We start from the raw sequence: 24,050 nt of genomic DNA, 5'->3' as shown, positions 1-24,050 counted from the left end.
GTTAATAATGCACAAAGATCAAAGAAGAAATGTAGCTACAGAATACTTTTTAAATCTAGAGCTATATGTGTATGTATTGCAGTTCAATAGTTCATAAACCCTGAGTCAGAGACAGCCCCCCCCTCGCTGCTAGGCAACCGCCTCCCAGAGGCTCCTGAAACATCAGGGGGTCCGACTGGAAGAACACTTAACGGGGCCGGGGTCAGGGCCCTGGGGGGGGCGGGGTCCTGAGGGGGGGGTCAGGGTCCTGAGGGGGGGGTCGGGGTCCTGAGGGGCGGGGGGGCGGGGGTCCTGAGGGGGGGGTCAGGGTCCTGAGGGGGGGGGGGGTCCTGGGGGGGGGGCGGGGTCCTGAGGGGCAGGGGGGCGGGGGTCCTGAGGGGGGGGGGGGTCCTGAGGGTGGGGGGGGGGGTCCAGAGGGGGGGGTCAGGGTCCTGAGGGGGGGGGGGGGGTCCAGAGGGGGGGGTCAGGGTCCTGAGGGGGGGGTGCGGGGCCCTGAGGGGGGGGGGCCAGGGTCAGGGCCCTGGGCGGCGTGTTCAGGGCCCTTGGGGGTGGGAGGCCGGTCTGTGGGGGGCCGGGCAGCGGCGGGGGGGGCAGCAGGCGGACGTGTCCAACGGCAGCAGCATCAGGCTGGAGCGGTGCTGCGGGGGCGCGGCGGCCCCGGGGCCCCTGTGTGTCAGCAGGGCCACCAGGCGGTGCTGGGGGGCGGCGGACACGTGGGCCCCTGGACGGGTCCACTCCGCCGGCGGGCCCTAGAGGGACGACACGCACAAGCAGACCGTGTTACTCACTACCCCCCCACCGTGTTACTCACTACCCCCCCCACCGTGTTACTCACTACCCCCCCCCCCCCACCATGATACTAACTACCCCCTCTACCATGTTACTTGTGTTAAGGGAAACAGGCCCCAGACTGGGTGTTAGTGCTGGCCCCAGACTGGGTGTTAGTGCTGGCCTCAGACTGGGTGTTAGTGCTGGCCTCAGACTGGGTGTTAGTACCAGACTGGGTGTTAGTGCTGGCCCCAGACTGGGTGTTAGTACTGGCCCCAGACTGGGTGTTAGTACCAGACTGGGTGTTAGTACTGGCCTCAGACTGGGCGTTAGTACTGGCCTCAGACTGGGTGTTAGTACCAGACTGGGTGTTAGTGCTGGCCTCAGACTGGGTGTTAGTACTGGCCTCAGACTGGGTGTTAGTACCAGACTGGGTGTTAGTACTGGCCTCAGACTGGGTGTTAGTACTGGCCTCAGACTCCAGGGGTGTTAAGGCCTTACGTGGGGGTGCTGGCCCAGGAGGGGGCTGGTGTTCAGGGGGGCGGAGAGGGGCTTCAGGGGGGGTCTCTGGTAGTCTGGACTGGACGCCACGGTGCTGTAGGCGGGGGGCCCCGCCGCGATCTGCCTCTGCAGCAGCTGGAGGATGTTCTGGATGTCTGACACCATCTGGGTCTCCAGTCTGCAGGGACACAGGACCAATAGAATGATCTGGAGACACCATCTGGGGTTAGGGTTAGGGTAGTAGTGGTTAGGGTTGGGGTAGTAGTGATTAGGGTTGGGGTAGTAGTGGTTAGGGTTAGGGTAGTAGTGGTTAGGGTTAGGGTAGTAGTGGTTAGGGTTAGGGTAGTAGTGGTTAGGGTTGGGGTAGTAGTGGTTAGGGTTAGGGTAGTAGTGGTTAGGGTTAGGGTAGTAGTGGTTAGGGTTGGGGTAGTAGTGGTTAGGGTTAGGGTAGTAGTGGTTAGGGTTAGGGTAGTAGTGGTTAGGGTAGTAGTGGTTAGGGTTGGGGTAGTAGTGGTTAGGGTTAGGGTAGTAGTGGTTAGGGTAGTAGTGGTTAGGGTTGGGGTAGTAGTGGTTAGGGTTAGGGTAGTAGTGGGTAGGGTTAGGGTAGTAGTGGTTAGGGTTAGGGTAGTAGTGGTTAGGGTTAGGCTAGTAGTGGTTAGGGTAGTAGTGGGTTGGGTTAGGGTAGTAGTGGTTAGGGTAGTAGTGGGTTGGGTTAGGGTAGTAGTGGTTAGGGTTAGGGTAGTAGTGGGTAGGGTTAGGGTAGTAGTGGTTAGGGTTAGGGTAGTAGTGGTTAGGGTTAGGCTAGTAGTGGTTAGGGTAGTAGTGGGTTGGGTTAGGGTAGTAGTGGTTAGGGTAGTAGTGGGTTGGGTTAGGGTAGTAGTGGTTAGGGTTAGGGATTGAAAGAGATTGAAACTTTCCCACGCCCAGGGATTTAAACCACGCTTCTCCAGAGTGACGGCAGTGGGTGTGGCAAGTGGACGGGATTGAGTGACGTAGCAGTTGGATGTAGATGTCCATGTTCTACAGGTAGTCCATACACTTGGCTCTGCTGTTATCAAAGTGTCCGAGTGTGTGTAGTGTATACATGGAGTGGGATCATACCGTGGCAGTGTCAACGCCCTTCATTTTCCAGCTGCACTAGACCACATATCACGGGACAGTTAAGTTGTCCCGTGATATGTGACATGAACATTGAAGAGTTATAAATAGTGGACACATAAGCCCGCACTTCTCTTTCTGAACACTAGATGGGGCAGGTGCTTTGGAGGTTGAGGTTCTGGTATGATGTGGAAACGGCAGCATAGTAGTCTGCCACTACGGGTCCACTACTTGCTCCTCAGTCTAATGATGGGTGCAGTATTACCATCCAAGCGCCATATTAAGGGTATTTTAAGAAACGTGTTTTGAATGATGATACTTGCCCTTAACTGTTATTTAATAAACACAGACATGGAACTAGTTATTAATGTGTTTAATGGACGAGCAAATGCTGTAGTAGACAATCATTTGGATGCAGGTCCAGGAATCCAGTTTGATGAATGACAAAAATACAGAAATACAGAAATACTGAACGGCTGACAGCAGAGCCTGGAAGGTAGCGCGCTGTGGTGCATGTGTGTGCAGTGTGTCTGTGCGTAAGAGTGTGTATTCCTGCCTGATGTGTGTGTGTACACCAAGAGGGATCGTCTTCAGAGAGGTGTGTGTGTGTGTGTGTCTGTGTGTGTGTGTGTGAGATGCTGCAGCCCTCCGGTGTCGTTTCTCCTCTCCGATAATTCCTTCTAAAAATACCCCCTGCTGCTCATCTGTCCGTCAGAGCGGCACGCGGCCGCCTCTGGCTGTGGTTCCACCACTACTCCCACCCTGGTTCCACCACTACTCCCACCCTGGTTCCACCACTACTCCCACCCTGGTTCCACCAGTATACCACTATATCCCTACCTCCTCATGGTGGACCCCTACCTCCTCATGGTGGACCCCTACCTCCTCATGGTGGATCCCTACCTCCTCATGGTGGATCCCTACCTCCTCATGGTGGATCCCTACCTCCTCACCTCCTCATGGCGGACATGTCCACAGGTCTGCTGCTCGATCACTTCCTCCTGAACTCGATCACTTCCTCCTGAACGTTAATTATCTTCTCGCAATAAAGGGTAATGCCAAAATGACTACTATGTCAAGATCACTGTCGTGACTGTGAACATACAATTATTGTGTATTAAATGCTCGGATATAAATGTAATTATCATTACTCATAATTTACAAATATCGTATTTAAAAACAATAATTAGGTTTTAACCATGCGATGCATATAACATGTTGTGTGTCTCTACAGAACATGTAGAACAGCGTTTCAGCCTTTTAAGGGCAGAGATTAGAGGCAGGGGTAAAGCCTGCTGTAGGTTGTGAACACATCTGGCTAAGTGATGATGGCAGTATTAGGACAGTGGCTCAGCTGGCACTGCTATACTTTGGAGCGTAGGCCTACCAGTTCAGTGTTATGGTAGGGCTAAGGAACGTAAACCTACCAGTTCAGTGTTATGGTAGGGCTAAGGAACGTAGGCCTACCAGTTCAGGTCTGCTGTGGAGCGTAGGCCTACCTGTTCAGTGTTATGGTAGGGCTAAGGAACGTAGGCCTACCAGTTCAGTGTTATGGTAGGGCTAAGGAACGTAGGCCTACCAGTTCAGTGTTACGGTAGGGCTGTGGAACGTAGGCCTACCAGTTCAGATCTGTTGTGGAGCGTAGGCCTACCTGTTCAGTGTTACGGTAGGGCTGTGGAGCGTAGGCCTACCTGTTCAGTGTTACGGTAGGGCTGTGGAACGTAGGCCTACCTGCTGAGGTCTGCTATGGAGCGTAGGCCTACCTGCTGAGGTGGTCCTGGAGCTGGTCCAGGCGCTGCTCCACCTCTGCGTACGTGACCTCGCTCGCCGCCGTGTCCTCCAGCCGCTGGTCTGGAGCTGCTGACTCATGGAGGAGCACCGCTGGCTGCCCACCAGCCCATTCATCAGCGGGGGAATCTGGCGGACGAAGCAAAGGCACACATGCTTTACAACCTGCCATGAGGGTCAGAGCCAGGTGATCAACCACTGAAATAGAGCGCCGTTAATCTCAGCGCAAGGGAAGCGGTGTGTTCCTTCTGTCGTTAGCGATTCATCAGGCTGCTGGCGCTGCCAGAACTGTCCACACGCTCATTTCTCCATGCTAGCTAGCGAGGCTAACCATTGTCTTATCTCCACTTGGCAGCCGCCGCCGCCCCTCGCTGCCCCGTTCAGTGGTTTGTGGTGGTTAGCAGCTCTCTGCTATTGTGGAGAGGCTATAGCGCTGCGCTGTGTGTTTGACAGGTGCTAGCTGGTGGCACCAGCTGGACCGCGGGACAATGGATGTTCTTCAGGCCGCTGGACAATAACATGTTCAAAACGGAAGGATTTATTTGAACACTGTTGGAGGTAAACTGCACGTCCGTGGCTTTATATTTTCTTCACATGTATTGACGGATATTCACTCATACGTACCTGTAATTATGCAAATAAGGTGGAGCTATGAAGTGATTTTCATTAGTCTTTGCCTTGCAGTGCAGGAGTAAGAGCTATTCTAGAAGCAGAGCTGGCAACTCTCACGGTTTCACCGTGTGACACACGTTTTTGCCTGCTTACACACGCCACACATCCACTTTCTCACAACACAAAAAAAAAAAAACACGCGTCCGTCCAACCCGCCAACAATCCGTCAACAATCCCGACTCCCCCCCCCACAGTGAACATTTACACCAGCGGCCCCTGCTATAAGGTATGCATTACAAGATTATACGGATCTCACACCAGCGAAAACCCAAAAGTTGGCAGCCCTGCCATTATGAAATTAAGCCTGAAAAACTTGCCAAAGTTTCTTAAATAGTCTCCTGTAGCTTCCTAAATAGTCTCCTGTAGCTTCCTAAACAGTCTCAAGTAGCTTCCTAAACAGTCTCCGGGGGGCAGGATATGGGTGGTTAGGGTTTCCTGGAGGCTTTGGACTCTAGAGGTTCTCGGTTTGAACCCCAGAGTTCAGTCTGCCTGTAGGCACCCTGAGCAAGAAGCACTGCCTGCTCATGAATGTCATGGATCTAAAAAAAAACACTGATGTACCCTGGAAATCCAGAGTTCTCATAAGAGCACAATTTGAATTTGCTCGGCAAGTCACTCTGGGAACGAGCAATATACTCACTCCCCGATTTCCCTGGATCCGAACATTAACCAATCACATCGGTGTATCTGATATAGACAGGCCAAAAGTGTTGCTGTTTTACTGACCGGATACGGCAAGAGTCTTATCTATTGGTTAGCGCCACTGGTCTTGATACCTCACCACTTGCGTGCAGTGATATTTTCAAATGCATGCTTGATGCCGCCCCTCGAGTTGGGCCATTTTCATTACTCGTTGCCAGACCCTACAGATTTCTAGATGTGGGTCTGGAATTCCAGGCTAACACTGATTATGAATCAGACTAAAAAGTGGATCAGAAAGTTGAACTTAAGTTACCTTCAGAAGACTGGCTCTGCTCCATACTGTCCCTGACCTGGAGGTCCTGGTTAGGAGGACTGGGGTGGAGCTCCTGGATACCCTGGATGTGTTGGTTAGGGTGGGTGGGGTGGAGGTCCGGGGAGGCTGGGTTCACCAGCCCAGCTGAGCTCACTGACCTCCGCTCTTCTCTCCCTGAGTGTGTGCACTTCTCCGATGACCTCTTTAGGCACAAGTCCTGATCCACGTCCTGGGTACTGTCTCCTGGGGGGGGGGGGCGGTAATGAGCAGGAGTCAGTGGAATGCGTCCCACCCTCCCCCTCCCTCTCCCCCCCACCCTCCCCCCCAGTGAGGAGAGGGGGTGGAGGAGCGGGGGACCTGACCTTCACCACTCCTCGTTGGTTCTTACCTTTGGAGAGGCGGGGCGTGAATGAGATCCTCCTCTTGCTCGGAGCGACTCCATCTGAGTCGTTGTCTTGGCTGTTGGTCGCCTGCGAGTGTCAGAAGAAACATTTAATATCCAGAGAGAGCAGGATCTAATCCACCTCAGTCTTTGAGATCCGGAGATCCCTTAAGAAGTTCTCATGAATCTACAATTGGCCTCCGCATTTTTAGAATCACCACCGCTGACGAGGATGATGTGGAAAGGTTTGAGTCCCAGCCTGAGGGTTCTGAGGTCAAACCTCCACGTCATGACTCTGATGCGTGGCCCGCCCCCACTCTGACCTGTCCATCACTGTGAGGATATAAGCTGAGAAGACGACATGGTATGATGTTTGTGTTGTTTCACCGTTGCGTTCTCGTCCCTGAGATTGAAGGTGAGCTCCAGGTTGCTGAAGAAGAGGTGGTTGAACTCGGGGTACATGTCCAGCACCTCCAGCAGCTCCTCCCTCTGGATGGTGTGCAGGTCGCAGTAGCTCAGCGCCCGCACGTCCGCGTTGGACTTCCCCGACTTGGAGCACAGGTGGATCATCTCGCCGAAGATGTCGTTTTTCCCTGGTGGAGACGGAACACATCGTGTCTGCGAGTCAGGGTGGAAAACCTGATTTAAACATCAACAGAGAGCAGATCTGTAGAATCGTGTTTATATTTAGTTTTTAGAAGATTCAGTCATTTGTGGGGAATCTGGACGCCTAAAGGTGAACTTAAAGCATAGCTGGACCTCCTCAAAGGACAGACGGCCGCACTGGGCTTTGAGAGGAGAGCCTTTCAGCAGCCTGGGCCAGTGAAGGGTCTCATGAAAGAGGCTCGTCCAAATGCCAGCCGGGGAGCGGGGGGTCCGACCACAAATAGAACGGCCGCGTCTGTCTGCGGAGCGTCTGCCACAACCAATCAGGAGCCTCCGCTCTGTCCTTGACACAGCAGCAATCAGCTGCACACACACACACACACCCCTAACACAACACACACACCCCTAACACAACACACACACACCCCTAACACAACACACACCCCTAACACACACACACCCCTAACACAACACACACACACACCCCTAACACAACACACACACATACCCCTAACACAACACACACACACACACACCCCTAACACAACACACACACATACCCCTAACACAACACACACACACACACACCCCTAACACACACACACACACACACACCTAACACAACACACACACACACCCCTAACACAACACACACACCCCTAACACACACACACCCCTAACACAACACACACACCCCTAACACAACACCTCCACCCTCTGTAGCCCCACCTCCGTCCTCTGTAGCCCCACCTTATCCATGGATATGATATATGTTGTTCTTTGGGTTGTGAGGCAGCAGCTCAGACCTCATTCTGTCAGAGTTCGCATCATGACAAACGGCCAGTTTAGTCCTGGCTTGTGTCACCTGGCTGTGGTTCAGCAGTGAGGGATAACATCACTACTCATACACATTACTCATATATATAGAGGAATATTTATCAACATCGTTGTGCTCAGCAGAATGTCAGAGTGGTGCCTCGGCCCGACCCCGGCCTCTCTCCTCAGAGGAGGACGGGTCGGGCCGACCAGGGCCTCTCTCCTCAGAGGAGGATGGGTCGGGCCGACCAGGGCCTCTCTCCTCCTCCTCAGAGGAGGGGGAGGAGGAGGGGGTCGGCCGACCAGGGCCTCTCTCCTCCTCAGAGGAGGAGGGGGAGGAGGGGGAGGAGGGGGAGGAGGAGGGGGTCGGCCGACCAGGGCCTCTCTCCTCCTCAGAGGAGGAGGGGGAGGAGGGGGAGGAGGAGGAGGAGGGGGCCCACAGTGAAGTGAGAGTTCAGAACCGAGGAGATGAAGAACAGCGTGTTTGGACGGTGTTCACAGCAGAATCCTGTGTCGTCTGTCGCTCAGTAACTGATTGACATGCAGAACAGATAACTTGTGAATATATCTATCTATATATATATATATATATCAGTGGCGGCTGGTGGTTTTTAAAGTGAGGGAGGAAGGACTGTGCACTTCGTTGCCATTGGCGTGCTTGCACTGTTAGTGGCGTATGGTGGCATAAGTATGTGAGACTCAAGTTGTTTCAGGGTGTTTTGGTGAACTACAAAATAGCAGGGAGGGATAATTAGGTGAATAAAATTGATACAAATCCACCAGTGGCAGCATTGTACTTTGAAAGCTGGTGGGCAGCATGTCTTGGACTACAAGGGCAGAAGGAAAGGATGCAAAGAAAATCAGGGCCTATCATTGGGCCTATTTTTGCCCTCAATGACTGAAGCTATTGGTTGTAATTTGGCTATGTTTATTTTCAGTTACAATTGTTTTAAGAAAAATGAAGACACAAGACCAAAAGTGATGCCATTTAAAATGCATCATGCTCTGAATCATTCACTAACATCCTTTCCACGATATCAAACAGAACGGTCAGAGTAACAAACAATTAAAAGAACAACAATAACATAATTTCACTATTGAAATGGGCTGCCTAACATTGTTTGAGGTAAATGTGGATGTTAATGGGTGTTTCAGAATGTTGGTCATGGTGTTAAGCCAAATAAGATTGAGGGACTTCATTCATAGATCAAGTCAATCCTCCTCGCTGTTTGTGTTGCAAAGATATCAGTGACCTGGGGCCTCATTTATAAAACTCTGCGTTAAACCCTCCCTAAAACATTGCGTACGCACAAAAATATTCCGATTTATAAAACCGTGCGGCGCACACCTGTACGCACTCTTCTCGTTATAAATACCAACTTGCGTTGAATTTGGCGTGCGTGCATGAGCGCCATGCTCCTCCCAAGTTCGTCCCATAATAGTCCTTATAAGGTCAATGCTAATTAATCAATGAATATTCCTAGTATATAAGGAGCCTTTGCTGACCTATCATTACACGGGAACACACGCGTGCATTACACGCGCTCGCGTCTCATACCCCTCGCTAAATTCTCGAGCAATTCCAAAGCTGCCATATTTTAGCCTGTTAGAATACAGAGGCCAACAGGAGCATTATTTATTGGCCTTGTGCCAATATGATAATTAATTACTATGTCCTATAGGCTAGGCTAATTTAATGTAGGCCTACATATATATGTATCAAGAAAATTAATAAAACTTAAGTGATACAGTTGGTCTGGCCGAGTATTGTGATTTGAATGGGTTGTAGTGTGTTGAACATAATATTGCCTTAATTCATATTTCATAATGGGTGCTTTTTATAAAATGAATAAATAAATCCGAAGTCATAGTATGTGGTGCGCAATGTGCGCTGGGTATCGGGAGGTAGCGTGTTCTTCTTCTTTTGGCGGATTGCAAACCGATATGGTGCATTACCGCCACCAACTCCCTGTTGTCGTCTCCGGAGATCACTGTTTGAAAAACTTTGCGGGACCTTTACTCCAGGGTGAAAGGATGCGTAGAACTGCACACTCTTTTCCGCTAGGAATTTTTCTATCAATCACAACGTTGGCGGTGAAAGATGCGTACACACATTTCATCCCTGTTTCCGCAACATTTTCGTGTGCAGAGACCTTTATAAATGAGGCCCCTGGTCATACCAAACAGGATATTTTATAAGTGATTTCAGAATAATGGCGAGTGTAACTCCATGTTTTCGCCACCCTTTCAGACGGCTCGGTAACCCAACGGTGGAGTACCGAAAAATAGATATACTCAGCGCGTTTATTTCAGCAGACTTTTGGCGCTGTAAATGCCGATATAAGCGAACCGAACCACACCGCTCGGTAGAAACTCCAATATAAGCGAAAAGAGCCGCACTTTACCGCAATGAACAGTAGTGCACCGCTCGGTGGAAACGAGGCATATGAGCGGGTTTGTTGGTTCTCGTAGCCTAGAGACTTGAGGGGATAAACCCTCCCTCCGGGCTGCTCCACAGCCAAGGCTCCTGCTTATTGGTTCATAGCGCAGCCAGGGCTCCAGCCTATTCGTGAATAGATGTTGACGCGATTCAGATCCCTTAGCTAGTCCCACCCACACAGAGGAGGACTTTCCTCCTCTCTCCCATTGACCCCCATGTTATCCACTGGCCGCCAGTAGTTCCCGAGAAATGAATGGGAGTCAATGGAGGCTGAGGGAGGAACGTCCTCCCCGAAGTAATATTCAATAGGCAATAGGGGGTGCTAATATCCCTTTACCCAGGGAAACAAACATTACATATACAAAGGCATTAAAGTAGTCATATTTAAGGGCATTAATTCATTACAGTAGTCTGGGCTGTCTACACTTTTTATTCTCAACAATGTTAAGGAGGATCTTCCTCCCTCTCCGCACTGGAGAAGCCTCCACTGATATATTCCAACAGCAACATAAGCCTAAATAATTTACATCAATGGAGCATTGGAGCTGCAGCTTGGGTCGGTTCCAAGGAGTCCGTCTCCCCGGAGATGGAAGGGCTGAGTTCAGCCTGGACGAAGCCTCCCAACCCAGGGATGGTAAGGAAAGGAGGGGCACTAAACCCTCACAGACACACAAACAAACGTCCAGAAGCTTCTTGATCCTACAGCTCATCTGAAAGTGAGAAGCAGTGAGATAGGTGGGCCTCCCCCCCCCCCACGCTGAGGGGGCCTCATGCCCTCAGAGAGCTGCTTGCTCCTTCAGACCCACAGAGAGAAGGATGGAGTCAGTGGAAAATAAGAGTTCTCATTCTCTGTCCTACGCTAACACACATTCTGCAAGCACGCACGCACACACGCACACGCCTATATCAAAGTGCCCAGTAGTGAGTGTCTGGTGAAGGCTGTCAGAAAGAGAGTGACTGGCAGCCTGTGAACGTATGATCCAGAAGACCGCAGCAGACAGGCATTACACCTCCAAGGAAGGGAATACTGAGGCTCTTTAAGGCTCTTTACGGCTCTTTAAGGCTCTTTAGTGAGGCTCTTTAAGGCTCTTTAAGGCTCTTTAGCGAGGCTCTTTAAGGCTCTTTAAGGCTCCTTAAGGCTCTTTAGTGAGACTCTTTAAGGCTCTTTAGTGAGGCTCTTTAAGGCTCTTTAGTGAGGCTCTTTAAGGCTCTTTAGTGAGGCTCTTTAAGGCTCTTTAAGGCTCTTTAAGGCTCTTTAAGGCTCACTGAGGTGCAGCTCCTGTATTTACCGAGGATGGCGACCACGATGTCGTCCTTGAGGATCTCGATGGAGCCCCGGGACAGGAAGTAGAGGGCGGTGAGCACGTCCCCGCTGTGCACCAGGGTGTCCCCGGGGGGGGCGTGGGTGGTCTGGAAGCGCATGGCCAGGGCCCTCAGGCAGCCCTTGGTGGCCCCCTGGAAGGCCTTGCAGTCCTGCAGCAGGATCCTGTTGAGGTGGAGGCAGATGTCCGCCTGGAGACACTCTGGGAAACCTTTCAAGACCTACGGGGGAGAGACGGACCCCCAGAACCACCCCCAAGGGGAGAAGAAGACCCATCAAGGAGAACGCTTTGCTTACGTGGATGAGGTTCAACTGAGGCTAGAGATCTCCACCTGACGGAGACCACCAGGGTCCAGGGACTCCTTAAAGGGGTAGGTCTCCCTCATACAGAAGAGCAGACGTTCAGACCAGCGTACTGCCAGCTTCTGTATACACAGGCTGCACATACACAACATCTCTGTAAGACCACTGACATTCATCCACAGCGGTTCGGCTCCTCTCATTATCTGGGGTCATTTGACACCGGTGGGATGGAGTTAAATATCACTCTCAGCTTGCTTAAACATCATTACACAAATTCGTGGAATTAGGCGAACCATCGTAACAGAATGAATATCGTTTAAAACGCTTGAGTGGCTTCAAGCCGTTAAGCTGCCCCTGAGGGCAACAGGCTGGATTTACATAAGTGCCAATAGGAGTAATGGATCACCGATAAGGCTCTGAGGAATAGTCCACTTTGGCACAATCAGCCCTCAGCGAGTTACTGTTCCCTCTCCTTCACGTGTTCCTCAACAACATGACAGCAATAAGACGACTTGATGAATTCTGGTGCTGCTCAACCAGATCCTGCCGGGAGTTTAGCTGCACTATAGAGGATGTTGATATAATATGGTCAAACTGTGCTAACTGGGGTTTAGCAGCAGATTGGGCCAATTGTTGTACAATCCCAGTTTAGATTGTACAACAATACAGTGGTATGTAACTGTTTGTGTAAAAGAAACACATCATAGTTATGTGTAACTTGTAGTGTAGAAGTAGCACATTAGTAGCACAGAAGTAGTTTGTTACTTGGATTGTAGTAGTAGGGTATTGTATTGGTATGTAACTTGTAGTGATAACTTGTAACTTTTAACAGTGTATCGAGTAACCTTTCCCCATCATCATCCTAAACAAAGTAATTGGTAAGGTAAGGGTAAGGGTAAAGCATAATGTATTATTCAACAGAAATCAATACATTGAATGATTGAAAAATAAAATAAAAAATGACATAATGAGCAAGCTGTTCCAGTAATGATATCAATAAGATCATATATATAAATAATACATAATTCTAACTGTTCTAAAGGCCTAAAAGACCAACATAATAGAATACAATACAATATGTACCTCCTGTTCTTACCCAAACAAATATGTTTCTCCAGAGGAAAGCAGACGAGGAGAAGGAAACAAAGTCATCGTTAGCATTAGCATTTCAAGTTAACCACTCAGTCCATGTGAGCCCACACTGCCGGGATCTGAGCCCACGCTGCAGGGCTGTGAGCCCATGCTCACCATGTTCATGTCGATGCCGTTGGTGTAGGTCCAGGAGTGCTGGAAGTACTCCTCCAACCGCTGGCGCAGTGGGTTGGGGATCTGGTGGAAGCGGATGAACTCCTTGACCCGCAGCATCTGGGCGTGGTAGCGGGCGGTCCCGGAGTACAGCCGCTGGATGATGGCTGACACGTTCCCGAAGATACTGGCGTACATGAGGGCTGGAGGCAGAGAGCGGGGTTCATCCACGTGCTCTGAAACTAATACTAAGAGCTAACAGCCAATCAGAGAGGTGAACACAGAGCTAACAGCCAATCAGAGAGGAGAACACAGAGCTAACAGCCAATCAGAGAGGTGAACACAGAGCTAACAGCCAATCAGAGCGGAGAACACAGAGCTAACAGCCAATCAGAGAGGAGAACACCGAGCTAACAGCCAATCAGAGAGGAGAACACAGAGCTAAACCAAGGAGCGCACTCACAGCCAATGAGCATGACGCAGATGGAGAAGATCTTCTCTGAGTTGGTGTTGGGCGACACGTTCCCGAAGCCCACGCTGGTCAGGCTGCTGAAGGTGAAGTACAGCGCCGTCACGTACTTGTCCTTGATGGAGGGTCCGGACGAGGGGTCGCTGTAGTTGTAGCGCTTCCCGATGGACACGCCCAGATTGTCCAGCCAGCCAATCTTGTGCTCCAGGTAAGGCTTCTCCACGTTGCCGATGGCGTACCAGATGCAGGCCAGCCAATGGGCAATCAGGGCGAAGATGCACATGAGCAGCATCAGGACGGCGGCGCCGTACTCAGAGTAGCGGTCCAGCTTCCTGGCCACGCGCACCAATCGCAGCAGTCGGGCCGTCTTCAGCAGGCCAATCAGGGTGGTGGTCTACACGGAACGCCGCATTGGTTAGTTCACACGTCATCTGGTATTGATACCGCAAAATTCTTAAGCTAGAATTAACAAACAAAGTCTCCAGAGTCAGAGGAGGGGGTTCAGACGGCTCAGCACAGACCCCCCCCCCCCGGCTCCTCATCCACGGCCACATGGAGACGGAGAGCTCTCAGCGCTCACCACAGACCCGCAGGATCATCTGTTCACCTGACACTAAGCTGACACAGCGCAGCGTTTTAATGAGGGAGATTAAAGTTGAACCAAACTGACACAGAAAGGGTTTGAATGTTACCAAGATAAATAATATGAATGAATTCCTCTTTCATCCCTCTCTTCCACCTGTCAGCCTTCCTATTTCATACGCCTCTTTAAATATAGTATCTCTTTCTGTTCATATTCATTTTTAGGAAATTGTGCATTTGTCATATTCATCATGATTAATCACCATTGAGTAGTCCATTAGCATTATAAGTAAAAAAGTAACACTCAAAATTGCGAGAACTAAAACAGTATAATCAAGTTAACAAATGTACTTCAGAATCAATGTAAAACACTTTGAGTAGAGCTCTGAATCTTTGTTCCAAAAGTAACAAGACTTTGATTGAATGATATAAGCTATCCAAAGGTTTCCATTAGCTCCTGTAGACTAAAGCCTTATTATGAAGCTGTTAGTTAAATGGGCCTTGAAGCCATCTGCTGATGCCTCGGTTACTCCAGGGCCTGAGCAGAGAGAGGCTGAAGAGATCATTCACCAGCAGGAAGGTTCGAAACGGCTTCAAGCCTTCATGCTGGTCAATTGATGTAACATTAGAATCAAACCCTTCTTAATGGCCAAATGATGGAACGTTATAATCGTTTACATTTAGGGCATTTAGCATTTAGACACTTTTATCCAAAGCGACTTACAACGGTTAATACACACATTGACACACCGACGGCGGAGTCAATCATGCAAGGCGACAGCCAGCTCGTCAGGAGCAGTTGGGGTGAGGCATCTCGCTCAGGGACACCTCGACACTCAGCTAGGTGGAGCCGGGGATCAAACTAGCAACCTTCCGGTTACAAGTCAACCTGCTCTACCTCCTGAGCTAACCCTTTTACGATAGGAAAATGTTGTAGCATTTGGTAGAATAAAATACACTTTGAGATATATCTATGGATATAGATAGATATAAATAACCAGGAGCTTCCCTGGTGTAATGGATAGGTCAGAGAACTCTGCAGTGGAATGGGATTCCTGGAGGGAAACATCAGACCAAACAACCAGAGAACCACTGTGGAGTGGCCAACCAATGGAGCCTCTCATCTGGACGTAAGCCGCGAGGACACGCCCCCCTCCCCAGCCTGCCAGGAAGGCATCAGTGATGGCCATTTGGTAAGCCATTAATCCGCCCAGAGGAGGCCCATTCAGAACTACAATCATTTAGAGTAATCCTTTCCAGAGTGGAGAAAGACCAACAAAGGTCCAGAGTAGTGACGTGCTCAACTCCAGACTGGGGGGGGGGGGGGGGGGACAGGAGAGAGAGCGTACCTCATCGGACCCGGAGCCGAAGATGAGCAGGTCGAAGGGGATGGCGGCCACCATGTCGATGAGGAACCAGCCCTTGAAGTAGTGGATGGCGATGCGCGCCGGGTGGCTCACCACCTCCTCGTTGTGGTTGACGTAGGTGGTGCGGAAGTTGATGAGGATGTCGATGATGAACATGATGTCCACCATGAGGTCCACCACGTTGAGCGGCGAGCACGAGTAGCCGCACTCGCGCCGCTTCTGCTCCTCGCGGTCGTTGAGCAGGAAGGCGGCGGCGTAGGGCGTGAGGATGGCGGTGTAGATGACCAGCAGCAGGATGAGCCAGTCCCACACCGCCTTGAAGGGGCTGTAGTGCAGGATGGTGAAGCGGTCCATGCGGGGCGTCTGCAGCTTGTACTCCGGGAGCACGTCCGCCCCCAGGGACAGCACCTGGAGAGAAGGCCCAGAGGGTTACCCCAACCCCAACCCTTACCTGCAGGAGGGTTACCCCAACCCCAACCCCAACCCTTACCCGCAGGAGGGTTAACCTAACCCAACCCCAACCCTTACCCGCAGGAGGGTTAACCTAACCCAACCCTAACCCACACCCTCACCCGTCTCCTTCAGTGGTTCTGTGGAACCTCTTTTTAGTTTGAAGAAAATCACTACAAATGAATCAAGTAATTAAAGTATTACAGCAACATTATGTGGAAATAGCATATTTTTATGTAATTAATAAATACCATTAGGTGGCTGAGAATGATGAGGTCAAAGTACCGTTTTCTCACCTGCATGCAGCATTTGCTGAATGCTGATGACAAGCTAGCATCTTGCAAAGGCTCCAATTAACAGACAATTATTATTTTTCTTTTCAGACGCAAACTCCATCAACGTCATTATGCAAAAGAGAAATGATAAGCATGCAAAGTAATTATTTGTTTAATTGTTCGATGATAATGTATGGTTTTATTATTTACATTATTTTCATATTTAGTACTTATTTATAATCTTTCAAAAGCTTAAGTTGATGAACTTGTAACCCCTCTATGTCCCTCTGTGCCTGAAGGGTTCTCATATTGAGATTCTATTCCCGCTGTGGTATCAGAAGGAGCTGACAGAACAGGGTTATGTAACCAGGGGCCAGAGGTCAGCAGGGTGAGCCCAGTCACACTCTATCAGACTGCGGGTCTCTGCAGGATGACAGATATGAAGATGGCCCGTGACCATGAGTAATGTGACGGAGGCAGCGGCGCTGCTGTCAGAGGAGAGAGAGAAGAAATGCAGAAGGTTGCCTGAAATAATCAGCATGATTAAAATGGGTCATCACTTGATGTGTGTGTATATATTTACGTTAGCGTTTGATTGAAGCTCTTCATGTGTGTGATGTCAGCCGTGTGTTTAAACCACGGCTCAGCCTGCGGAGGCCCTGTCTCTGGGCTCAACTCGCCAGCCTGCGGAGGCCCTGTCTCTGGGCACTACTCACCAGCCTGCGGAGGCTCTGTCTCTGGGCACTACTCACCAGCCTGCGGAGGCTCTGTCTCTGGGCTCTACTCGCCAGCCTGCAGAGGCTCTGTCTCTGTCGCCTGCGGAGGCTCCCTGGGGCTCTGACGGGCTGGAGGAACCAGGGATCAGAGGGACTTTGTCTTCCCTTAATTCAGCACATTCCTGTGTCCCGTTGAATTACAGACACGGTCATGCTAGCAGTCGCGAGTGGAGTGTTTGCTACGCGGCGACCCCGAACAAGCACACCGTCCGCAGAGAGCGTGACGGTAACGAGGCGGGGGTGGATAATGTTGATCTATCTGCTCTCTGTGGGTTCATGCAGCTCCCTCTCGGTGCCGTCTCATCAATCAGAGGACAACCCTGGTTCTTCACACTTGTACACAGGCTACACGGAACACTGCTTTGGATGTTTTACTGAATCAAACCTCTTTACTTCCATGAAGCAAACACATTAGCAGCTTCAGGACCTCCGTCCAGATAGGCCCACCTCCGTGAGGAGCTCAGAGCACCAGGAGCAGCACTGAGGAGAACATGGTGGGGATGGCCTCACCTGGGTAACCTTCTCCGTCACGTTGTGGGTTCTGTCCTTCACCTTGGGTGCAATGATGGTGTTCTCGGAGGCGGGTGGAGAATGGGTCTTCTTATCTCCTCCGTCTGAGAAGCTGAGTGCGATCAGCGGGATCTTGTTGATGGTGCTGTACCTGTTGATGTTGGATTCTGAGGTGGAGCCCAGAAGACTGGGCTTCAGGTGGTTAAAGGGTCCTGGAGGAGAGAAATCAAACAAGAGCAGAACTTGAACCTGGAGTCGACTCCAAGGTCAAGCTCTTACTACCCATGTCATGAATTCATGTAGGTCTGTATAGCTAGGTCTTTTTATGTAAGTTCTGTATATTTATAGGTAAACATAAACATTTATAGGTAAACATAAGCAGGTGGACAGCAGCAGTCACCACAGCACCAAGACCTTGTAGGGTTGGGGGCGGGGGGGGGCTTCATGCATCCATGAAAGTATTTCACGACGAGCCAAATGATGAAGGCATGCAGTGTCATCATGTCCAATGATGTCATTGTACGACTGAGCACTGATGCCGTGACAAGTCACTACGCTATTGGATAATCACGGCGCGTGCAGCAGGCCGACTGAAAAACACTTAGTCTGGGGTGGATTACTAAGGCATCCATTTGTGCTGATTGCCCTGCTTGAAAGAGGAGCTTCAAAGACGAGCAGGAATCAGACAGAAGGTGTGCTTTACCTCTGGTCTGGCGGCCGTTGTCTAAAGGCAGCAGTTTGTGTTGTCAGAGTAGAGGGGAGAGAAGTGAAGCGGGAGGCAGAGAATGCGGTCTTGAGATACATAGCTTATAGCTGTGCTACTGTGACCTAGCCTGTATAATGTCCGGTATCTTGAACTATATTCTGAGCTTATGAAGCAGTTTGAACAACTCTTCAGCAGAGAGCCTGCTCATTAATAATAAAGATATGAGGACGTTTTATAAGCCAAAGTAAAATCTGGCAAAGAAACACATTGATCATACATTTAGAGGAAGATTGAGATCGTTTTTTTATATGCAATTACAAAGTGGAGAGAGGAGCTAGGTGGAGTCATTAGGGTGTAGCGGGAGCAGGAGGAGGAGGAGGAGCAGGAGGAGGAGGGGTCAGCAGGGTGCAGTGTGAGGAGGAGGAGGAGGAGGAGCAGGAGGAGGAGGAGGAGTCAGTAGGGTGTAGCGTGAGGAGGAGAAGGAGTCAGCAGGGTGCAGAGTGAGGAGGAGGAGTCAGTAGCATGACGAGAAGGAGGAGGAGTCAGTAGCGTGAGGAGGAGAAGGAGGAGGAGTCAGTAGCGTAAGGAGAGGAGGAGGAGGAGGAGGAGTCAGTAGCGTGAGGAGGAGAAGGAGGAGGAGTCAGTAGCGTGAGGAGGAGAAGGAGGAGGAGGAGTCAGTAGCGTGAGGAGGAGGAGGAGGAGGAGGAGGAGTCAGTAGCGTGAGGAGGAGGAGGAGGAGGAGTCAGTAGCGTGAGGAGGAGGAGGAGGAGTCAGTAGCGTGAGGAGGAGGAGGAGTCAGTAGCGTGAGGAGGAGGAGGAGTCAGTAGCGTGAGGAGGAGAAGGGGGAGGAGGAGTCAGTAGCGTGAGGAGGAGGAGGAGGAGGAGGAGTCAGTAGTGTGAGGAGGAGAAGGAGGAGGAGGAGTCAGTAGTGTGAGGAGGAGGAGGAGGAGGAGTCAGTAGGGTGTAGTGTGAGGAGGAGGAGGAGTCAATAGCGTGAGGAGGAGGAGGAGGAGTCAGTAGGGTGTAGTGTGAGGAGGAGGAGGAGTCAGTAGCATGAGGAGGAGAAGGAGGAGGAGTCAGTAGGGTGTAGTGTGAGGAGGAGGAGGAGTCAGTAGCAGGAGGAGGAGGAGGAGGAGGAGTCAGTAGGGTGTAGTGTGAGGAGGAGGAGGAGTCAGTAGCAGGAGGAGGAGGAGGAGATACCTTCGCTGCCGTGGCGCTCCCTGAGCCGGGCCTTGGCGTTGCAGCTGAAGCGCTCCATGTCGTGCAGCGAGGAGGCACGCCTCATGAGGGCCGGGACGTTCCGGGGGAAGGGGTGGGCCAGCGAGCCGCAGGGGGGGGGCTCCTCCCAGGGGTGCTGCGGGGAGGGGGGGTCCGGGGGCCCGGGGCCCTCGCTGGCCCCGGAGCTGCGCCTGCTGGAGCCGATCAGCGCGTGCGTGTCGCTGGCCTCGGGCTCCGCGGGGCCGCAGCGGCCCTCGGCGGGCGAGGGGGGGCTCCCGGGGGCCCCGGGGACCCCGGGGTCCTGGTCCTCCGGGGGTCCGGGGGGGTCCACCAGCACTGCGTCTGGGTCCTCCTGGGGGAGGGGCTGCTTGGGGGTCCCCATCAGGCTCAGAGCCGCCTGGCGGAAGCGGAAGAATCGTTTCCGTCCTAGACGCCACGGAGACAGAAGAAGAAGCTCCTCATCCTGAGGAAGACTCTGGTCCTGACGAGGGACAGGACACTGCTCAGACAGCCTAAGAGACTCCCGGCCGTTACGCCCCGCACCCCAACCCTCTGTCGGCCTCGCCTCCGAGGCTCTGAGGATACAACCACTCTGGGTGACCTCCGTCACACGCTGCCTCCACTCGCTGCCTCCACACACTGCCTCCACACACTGCCTCCACCACACACTGCCTCCACACACTGCCTCCTCCACACACTGCCTCCACACACTGCCTCCACCACACACTGCCTCCACACACTGCCTCCACACACTGCCTCCACCACACACTGCCTCCACACACTGCCTCCACACACTGCCTCCACACACTGCCTCCACACACTGCCTCCACCACACACTGCCTCCACACACTGCCTCCATACACTGCCTCCGTCACACCCTGCCTCAGTCACACACTGCCTCAGTCACACCCTGCCTCCGTCACACCCTGCCTCGCTGCCTGGTCACACACCCTCTCTATGAGGTCTCTACGGGGTCTATTGTAGGTCTAATGAGGGTCCATATATCAGGGGTCTCAATGAGGGGTCTAATGAGGTTTCAGTTTGGTAAAGAGGATCCAAAACCAGTTTGGTAAAGAGGATCCAGAACCAGTTTGGTAAAGAGGATCCAAAACCAGTTTGGTAAGAGGATCCAGAACCAGTTCAGTAAAGAGGATCCAAAACCAGTTTGGTAAAGAGGATCCAGAACCAGTTTGGTAAAGAGGATCCAGAACCAGTTTGGAAAAGAGGATCCAGAACCAGTTTGGTAAAGAGGATCCAAAACCAGTTTGGAAAAGAGGATCCAGAACCAGTTTGGTAAAGAGGATCCAGAACCAGTTTGTTTACTACAGAACCAGTTTGTTTATTACAGAACCAGTTTGTTTAATACAGAACCAGAACCAGAGCTCCAGTTCCCCCCACCAGAAGGCCTCCGGGGGTGTCGGTACATTCACCACATTGATTAAACCTTAAGAGCTATTCAAAATAAATGACTTTCCCAGAATAGACCCAGGTGTTCAATTTGAGGCGCCCATAGATTTTAATGAATTTTTCAGATGCAGCGAATGAGCCGGTGTGGGTGGTTTCTGTGGTCTCCCTCGTCCTGTACGCGCCATTGACTCCCAGCACTACCCTGTATGTCCTTTACCGTACACACAGAAAGTCCTAATGAGAGGAAATCTCTCGGCTGATGTGGATAATCTGTCTGACCGTAGCAATGGGTGGGCAAGTAAAACAATGATGAAACACTGCTGGTTCTCTCCTTGCTAATATCTTTTAAACTCTCTCTCCCTGTATGGATGAGCTCATCAGCTCATCCATACAGGGAGAGAGAGTCCTCATCTCTAACCAGCTCTAACCAGCTCTAACCATCTCTAACCAGCTCTAACCAGCTCTAACCATCTCTAACCAGCTCTAACCATCTCTAACCAGCTCTAATCAGCTCTAACCATCTCTAACCAGCTCTAACCAGCTCTAACCATCTCCACATCTCTAACCAGCTCTAACCAGCTATACATCTCTAACCAGCTCTAACCATCTTTAACCAGCTCTAATCAGCTATACATCTCTAACCAGTTCTAACCAGCTATACATCTCTAACTAACTCTAACCAGCCCTAACCAGCTCTAACCAGCCCTAACCAGCTCTAACCAGCTCCACATCCCTTACCAGCTCCACATCTCTAACCAGCTCTAACCAGCTATACATCTCTAACCAGCTCTAACCAGCCCTAACCAGCTCTAACCAGCTCTAACCAGCTCTAACCAGCAATACATCACTAACCAGCTCTAACCAGCCCTAACCAGCTCTAACTAGCTCCACATCTCTACCAGCTCTAACCAGCTCCACAGCATTCAACTACGTGCACACATATACCGCACAGACCCACAAAGACACAACAAAGACACCGCATACACACTGCACACACCTACGTACACATGCACACACTGCAAATACACAACATACGCTAACCACCATACTGCTAACCACCATACCGTTTCAGGTGCAACCTGAGCCCAGAGCGGGAGCAGGGAGGAGCGGTACAGACCCAGAGTTCTGATGAGGGGACAGAACTGAGACATTTCAAAAGGTACCCTGATGCACCATAATAATAAGCCTCCGCAGGATGCTTCCTGTATTAGTGATTTTACGTCTCTTTCCTCGTCTGTAAGATGAAAACGTAAAATGTGCTGCATTTGTAGCGACCAGGTGGGGGTGTGGTCTCAGTAGACCAGGTGGGGGTGTGGTCTCAGTCAACCAGGTGGGGGTGTGGTCTCAGTAGACCAGGTGGGGGTGTGGTCTCAGTACACCAGGTGGGGTGTGGTCTTAGTACACCAGGTGGGGGTGTGGTCTCAGTCGACCAGGTGGGGGTGTGGTCTTAGTAGACCAGGTGGGGGTGTGGTCTCAGTAGACCAGGTGGGGGTGTGGTCTCAGTACACCAGGTGGGGGTGTGGTCTCAGTACACCAGGTGGGGGTGTGGTCTCAGTACACCAGGTGGGGGTGTGGTCTCAGTACACCAGGTGGGGGTGTGGTCTCAGTACACCAGGTGGGGGTGTGGTCTCAGTACACCAGGTGGGGGTGTGGTCTCAGTACTCACGCTGGTCGGACCGGGTGGGGTGTGGTCTCAGTACTCACTCTGGGTCGGACCGGGTGGGGGAGGTGTGGGTGGGGGTGTGGTCTCAGTACTCACGCTGGTCGGACCGGGTGGGGGAGGTGTGGGTGGGCTTCTCGGTGGAGTCGTCGCTCGCCCTCGTCCAGGACGAGGTCGAAGTTGAGGATGAACATCATCACCAGCCCCTCCTCGTTCTTCACAGGCATCACGTGGATGCTGCACTGGAAGTCCGAGCCTGGGCAGGGAGCAGGAACCACGTCAGCCCTTCCTACCAAACTCAGGGTTTACCTTTATGTGGAGAGTTTTCAGTCTGGACTGTTGAGTGATAACAATATTCTGTTTGTGTTTTGATTGTTTGATTGTTTGAGTTTTGGCCTTCACTTTGGATATGTAGATATGGATAGATATTTTTTTAATCTATCTCTAGATATATACATATATATATATATATTAACATATATATATATGTATATATATATTTTGTATATACTACACGATTGAGCAATTTCATTGGTTCGCTATTTCGGGATATTGCGCAATATCCGAGATTTGTGACCTCAAACTCGGATATTGTTTTCATCACGTCGTCACGCTAATAAAAAAATTAATCCCAGATAACACAAAAAGTGTTATCTAGTTTATTTTTTAAGTGTTCACGTGTAGTATATACTAAAACAATTATTGACCTCAGGCTACGTGGATAGTGGGGAAACTATTCACTTTGCCTTCGGCGAATAATTGTTAAGTATATGCAAAATTAAGATATGAGAGCAGCCTAACTCATGTGCGGAGAGGAGAGGAGAGAGGAGAGAGGAGAGAGGAGAGAGAGAGAGGAGAGAGGAGAGGGGAAAGGAGAGGAGAGGAGAGGAGAGCGGAGAGGAGAGGAGAGGAGAGGAGAGGAGAGAGAGAGGAGAGGAGAGGAGAGGAGAGCGAGAGGAGAGGAGAGCGGAGAGGAGAGGAGAGCAGCCTAACTCATGGTTGGAGAGGGGAGAGGAGAGAGGAGAGGAGAGGAGAAGAGAAGAGGAGAGCAGCCTAACTCATGTGTGGAGAGGATAGAGGAGAGAGGAAAGGAGAGGGAGAGGAGAGGAGAGCAGCCTAACTAGGTTAGCGGTGCCTCCTAGCCTGGGGCCACTGAATCGGAGACGGAGGGAAAACTTCATCTAAAAATCGTACAATTACTGCTAAACTAGACGGACAATTCACATATCTGTGTCCAAGCCGAGGGATGTTCAAAATGCCCTGCGGTGCTACAATCTGTAGGGAAAATAACCCCTTCTCAGGCTCCAGACTGATACTGGAGCTGTCAGAGCCAGAGGTGTCTCCTCCCCGCAGGACGCTCCTCCACCTCTGTCTCCCAGTGGGACCAGTGGCATTCCTCTGTCTCCCAGTGGGACCAGTGGCGTTCCTCTGTCTCCCAGTGGGACCAGTGGCATTCCTCTGTCTCCCAGTGGGACCAGTGGTGTTCCTTTGTCTCCCAGTGGGACCAGTGGCGTTCCTCTGTCTCCCAGTGGGACCAGTGGCGTTCCTCTGTCTCCCAGTGGGACCAGTGGCGTTCCTCTGTCTCCCAGTGGGACCATTGGCATTCCTCTGTCTCCCAGTGGGACCAGTGACGTTCCTCTGTCTCCCAGTGGGACCAGTGACGTTCTCCATATGACAGACACTCCGCCAGAAGCTTCGTCAGCTGCCAGCTAAATATAGGAGCAGCCTGGTGCCG

General features: G+C 51.4%; 1 protein-coding gene across 1 annotated transcript in view; it reads right to left on the bottom strand.

Annotated features, from left to right (window-relative positions):
* Positions 1 to 533: 533 nt before the first annotated feature.
* Positions 534 to 24,050, bottom strand: part of kcnh7b (potassium channel, voltage gated eag related subfamily H, member 7b) — a gene marked incomplete at both ends in the record, with an annotated part of 25,386 nt that continues 1,869 nt past the window's right edge. The window contains 14 exon segments of the mRNA XM_084478242.1: positions 534 to 749; positions 1,270 to 1,447; positions 4,131 to 4,284; positions 5,783 to 6,025; positions 6,171 to 6,252; positions 6,552 to 6,757; positions 11,316 to 11,568; positions 12,899 to 13,098; positions 13,359 to 13,758; positions 15,296 to 15,721; positions 17,325 to 17,536; positions 19,231 to 19,674; positions 22,415 to 22,469; positions 22,471 to 22,571. Of these exon segments, the coding sequence (XP_084334368.1) occupies positions 534 to 749; positions 1,270 to 1,447; positions 4,131 to 4,284; positions 5,783 to 6,025; positions 6,171 to 6,252; positions 6,552 to 6,757; positions 11,316 to 11,568; positions 12,899 to 13,098; positions 13,359 to 13,758; positions 15,296 to 15,721; positions 17,325 to 17,536; positions 19,231 to 19,674; positions 22,415 to 22,469; positions 22,471 to 22,571 (3,170 nt within the window).

This window comes from Micromesistius poutassou (genome assembly GCF_964030765.1).
Source record: "Micromesistius poutassou genome assembly, chromosome: 14".
Taxonomy (NCBI): Eukaryota; Metazoa; Chordata; class Actinopteri; order Gadiformes; family Gadidae; genus Micromesistius; species Micromesistius poutassou.
This window is presented reverse-complemented; position numbering and strand designations above follow the sequence as displayed.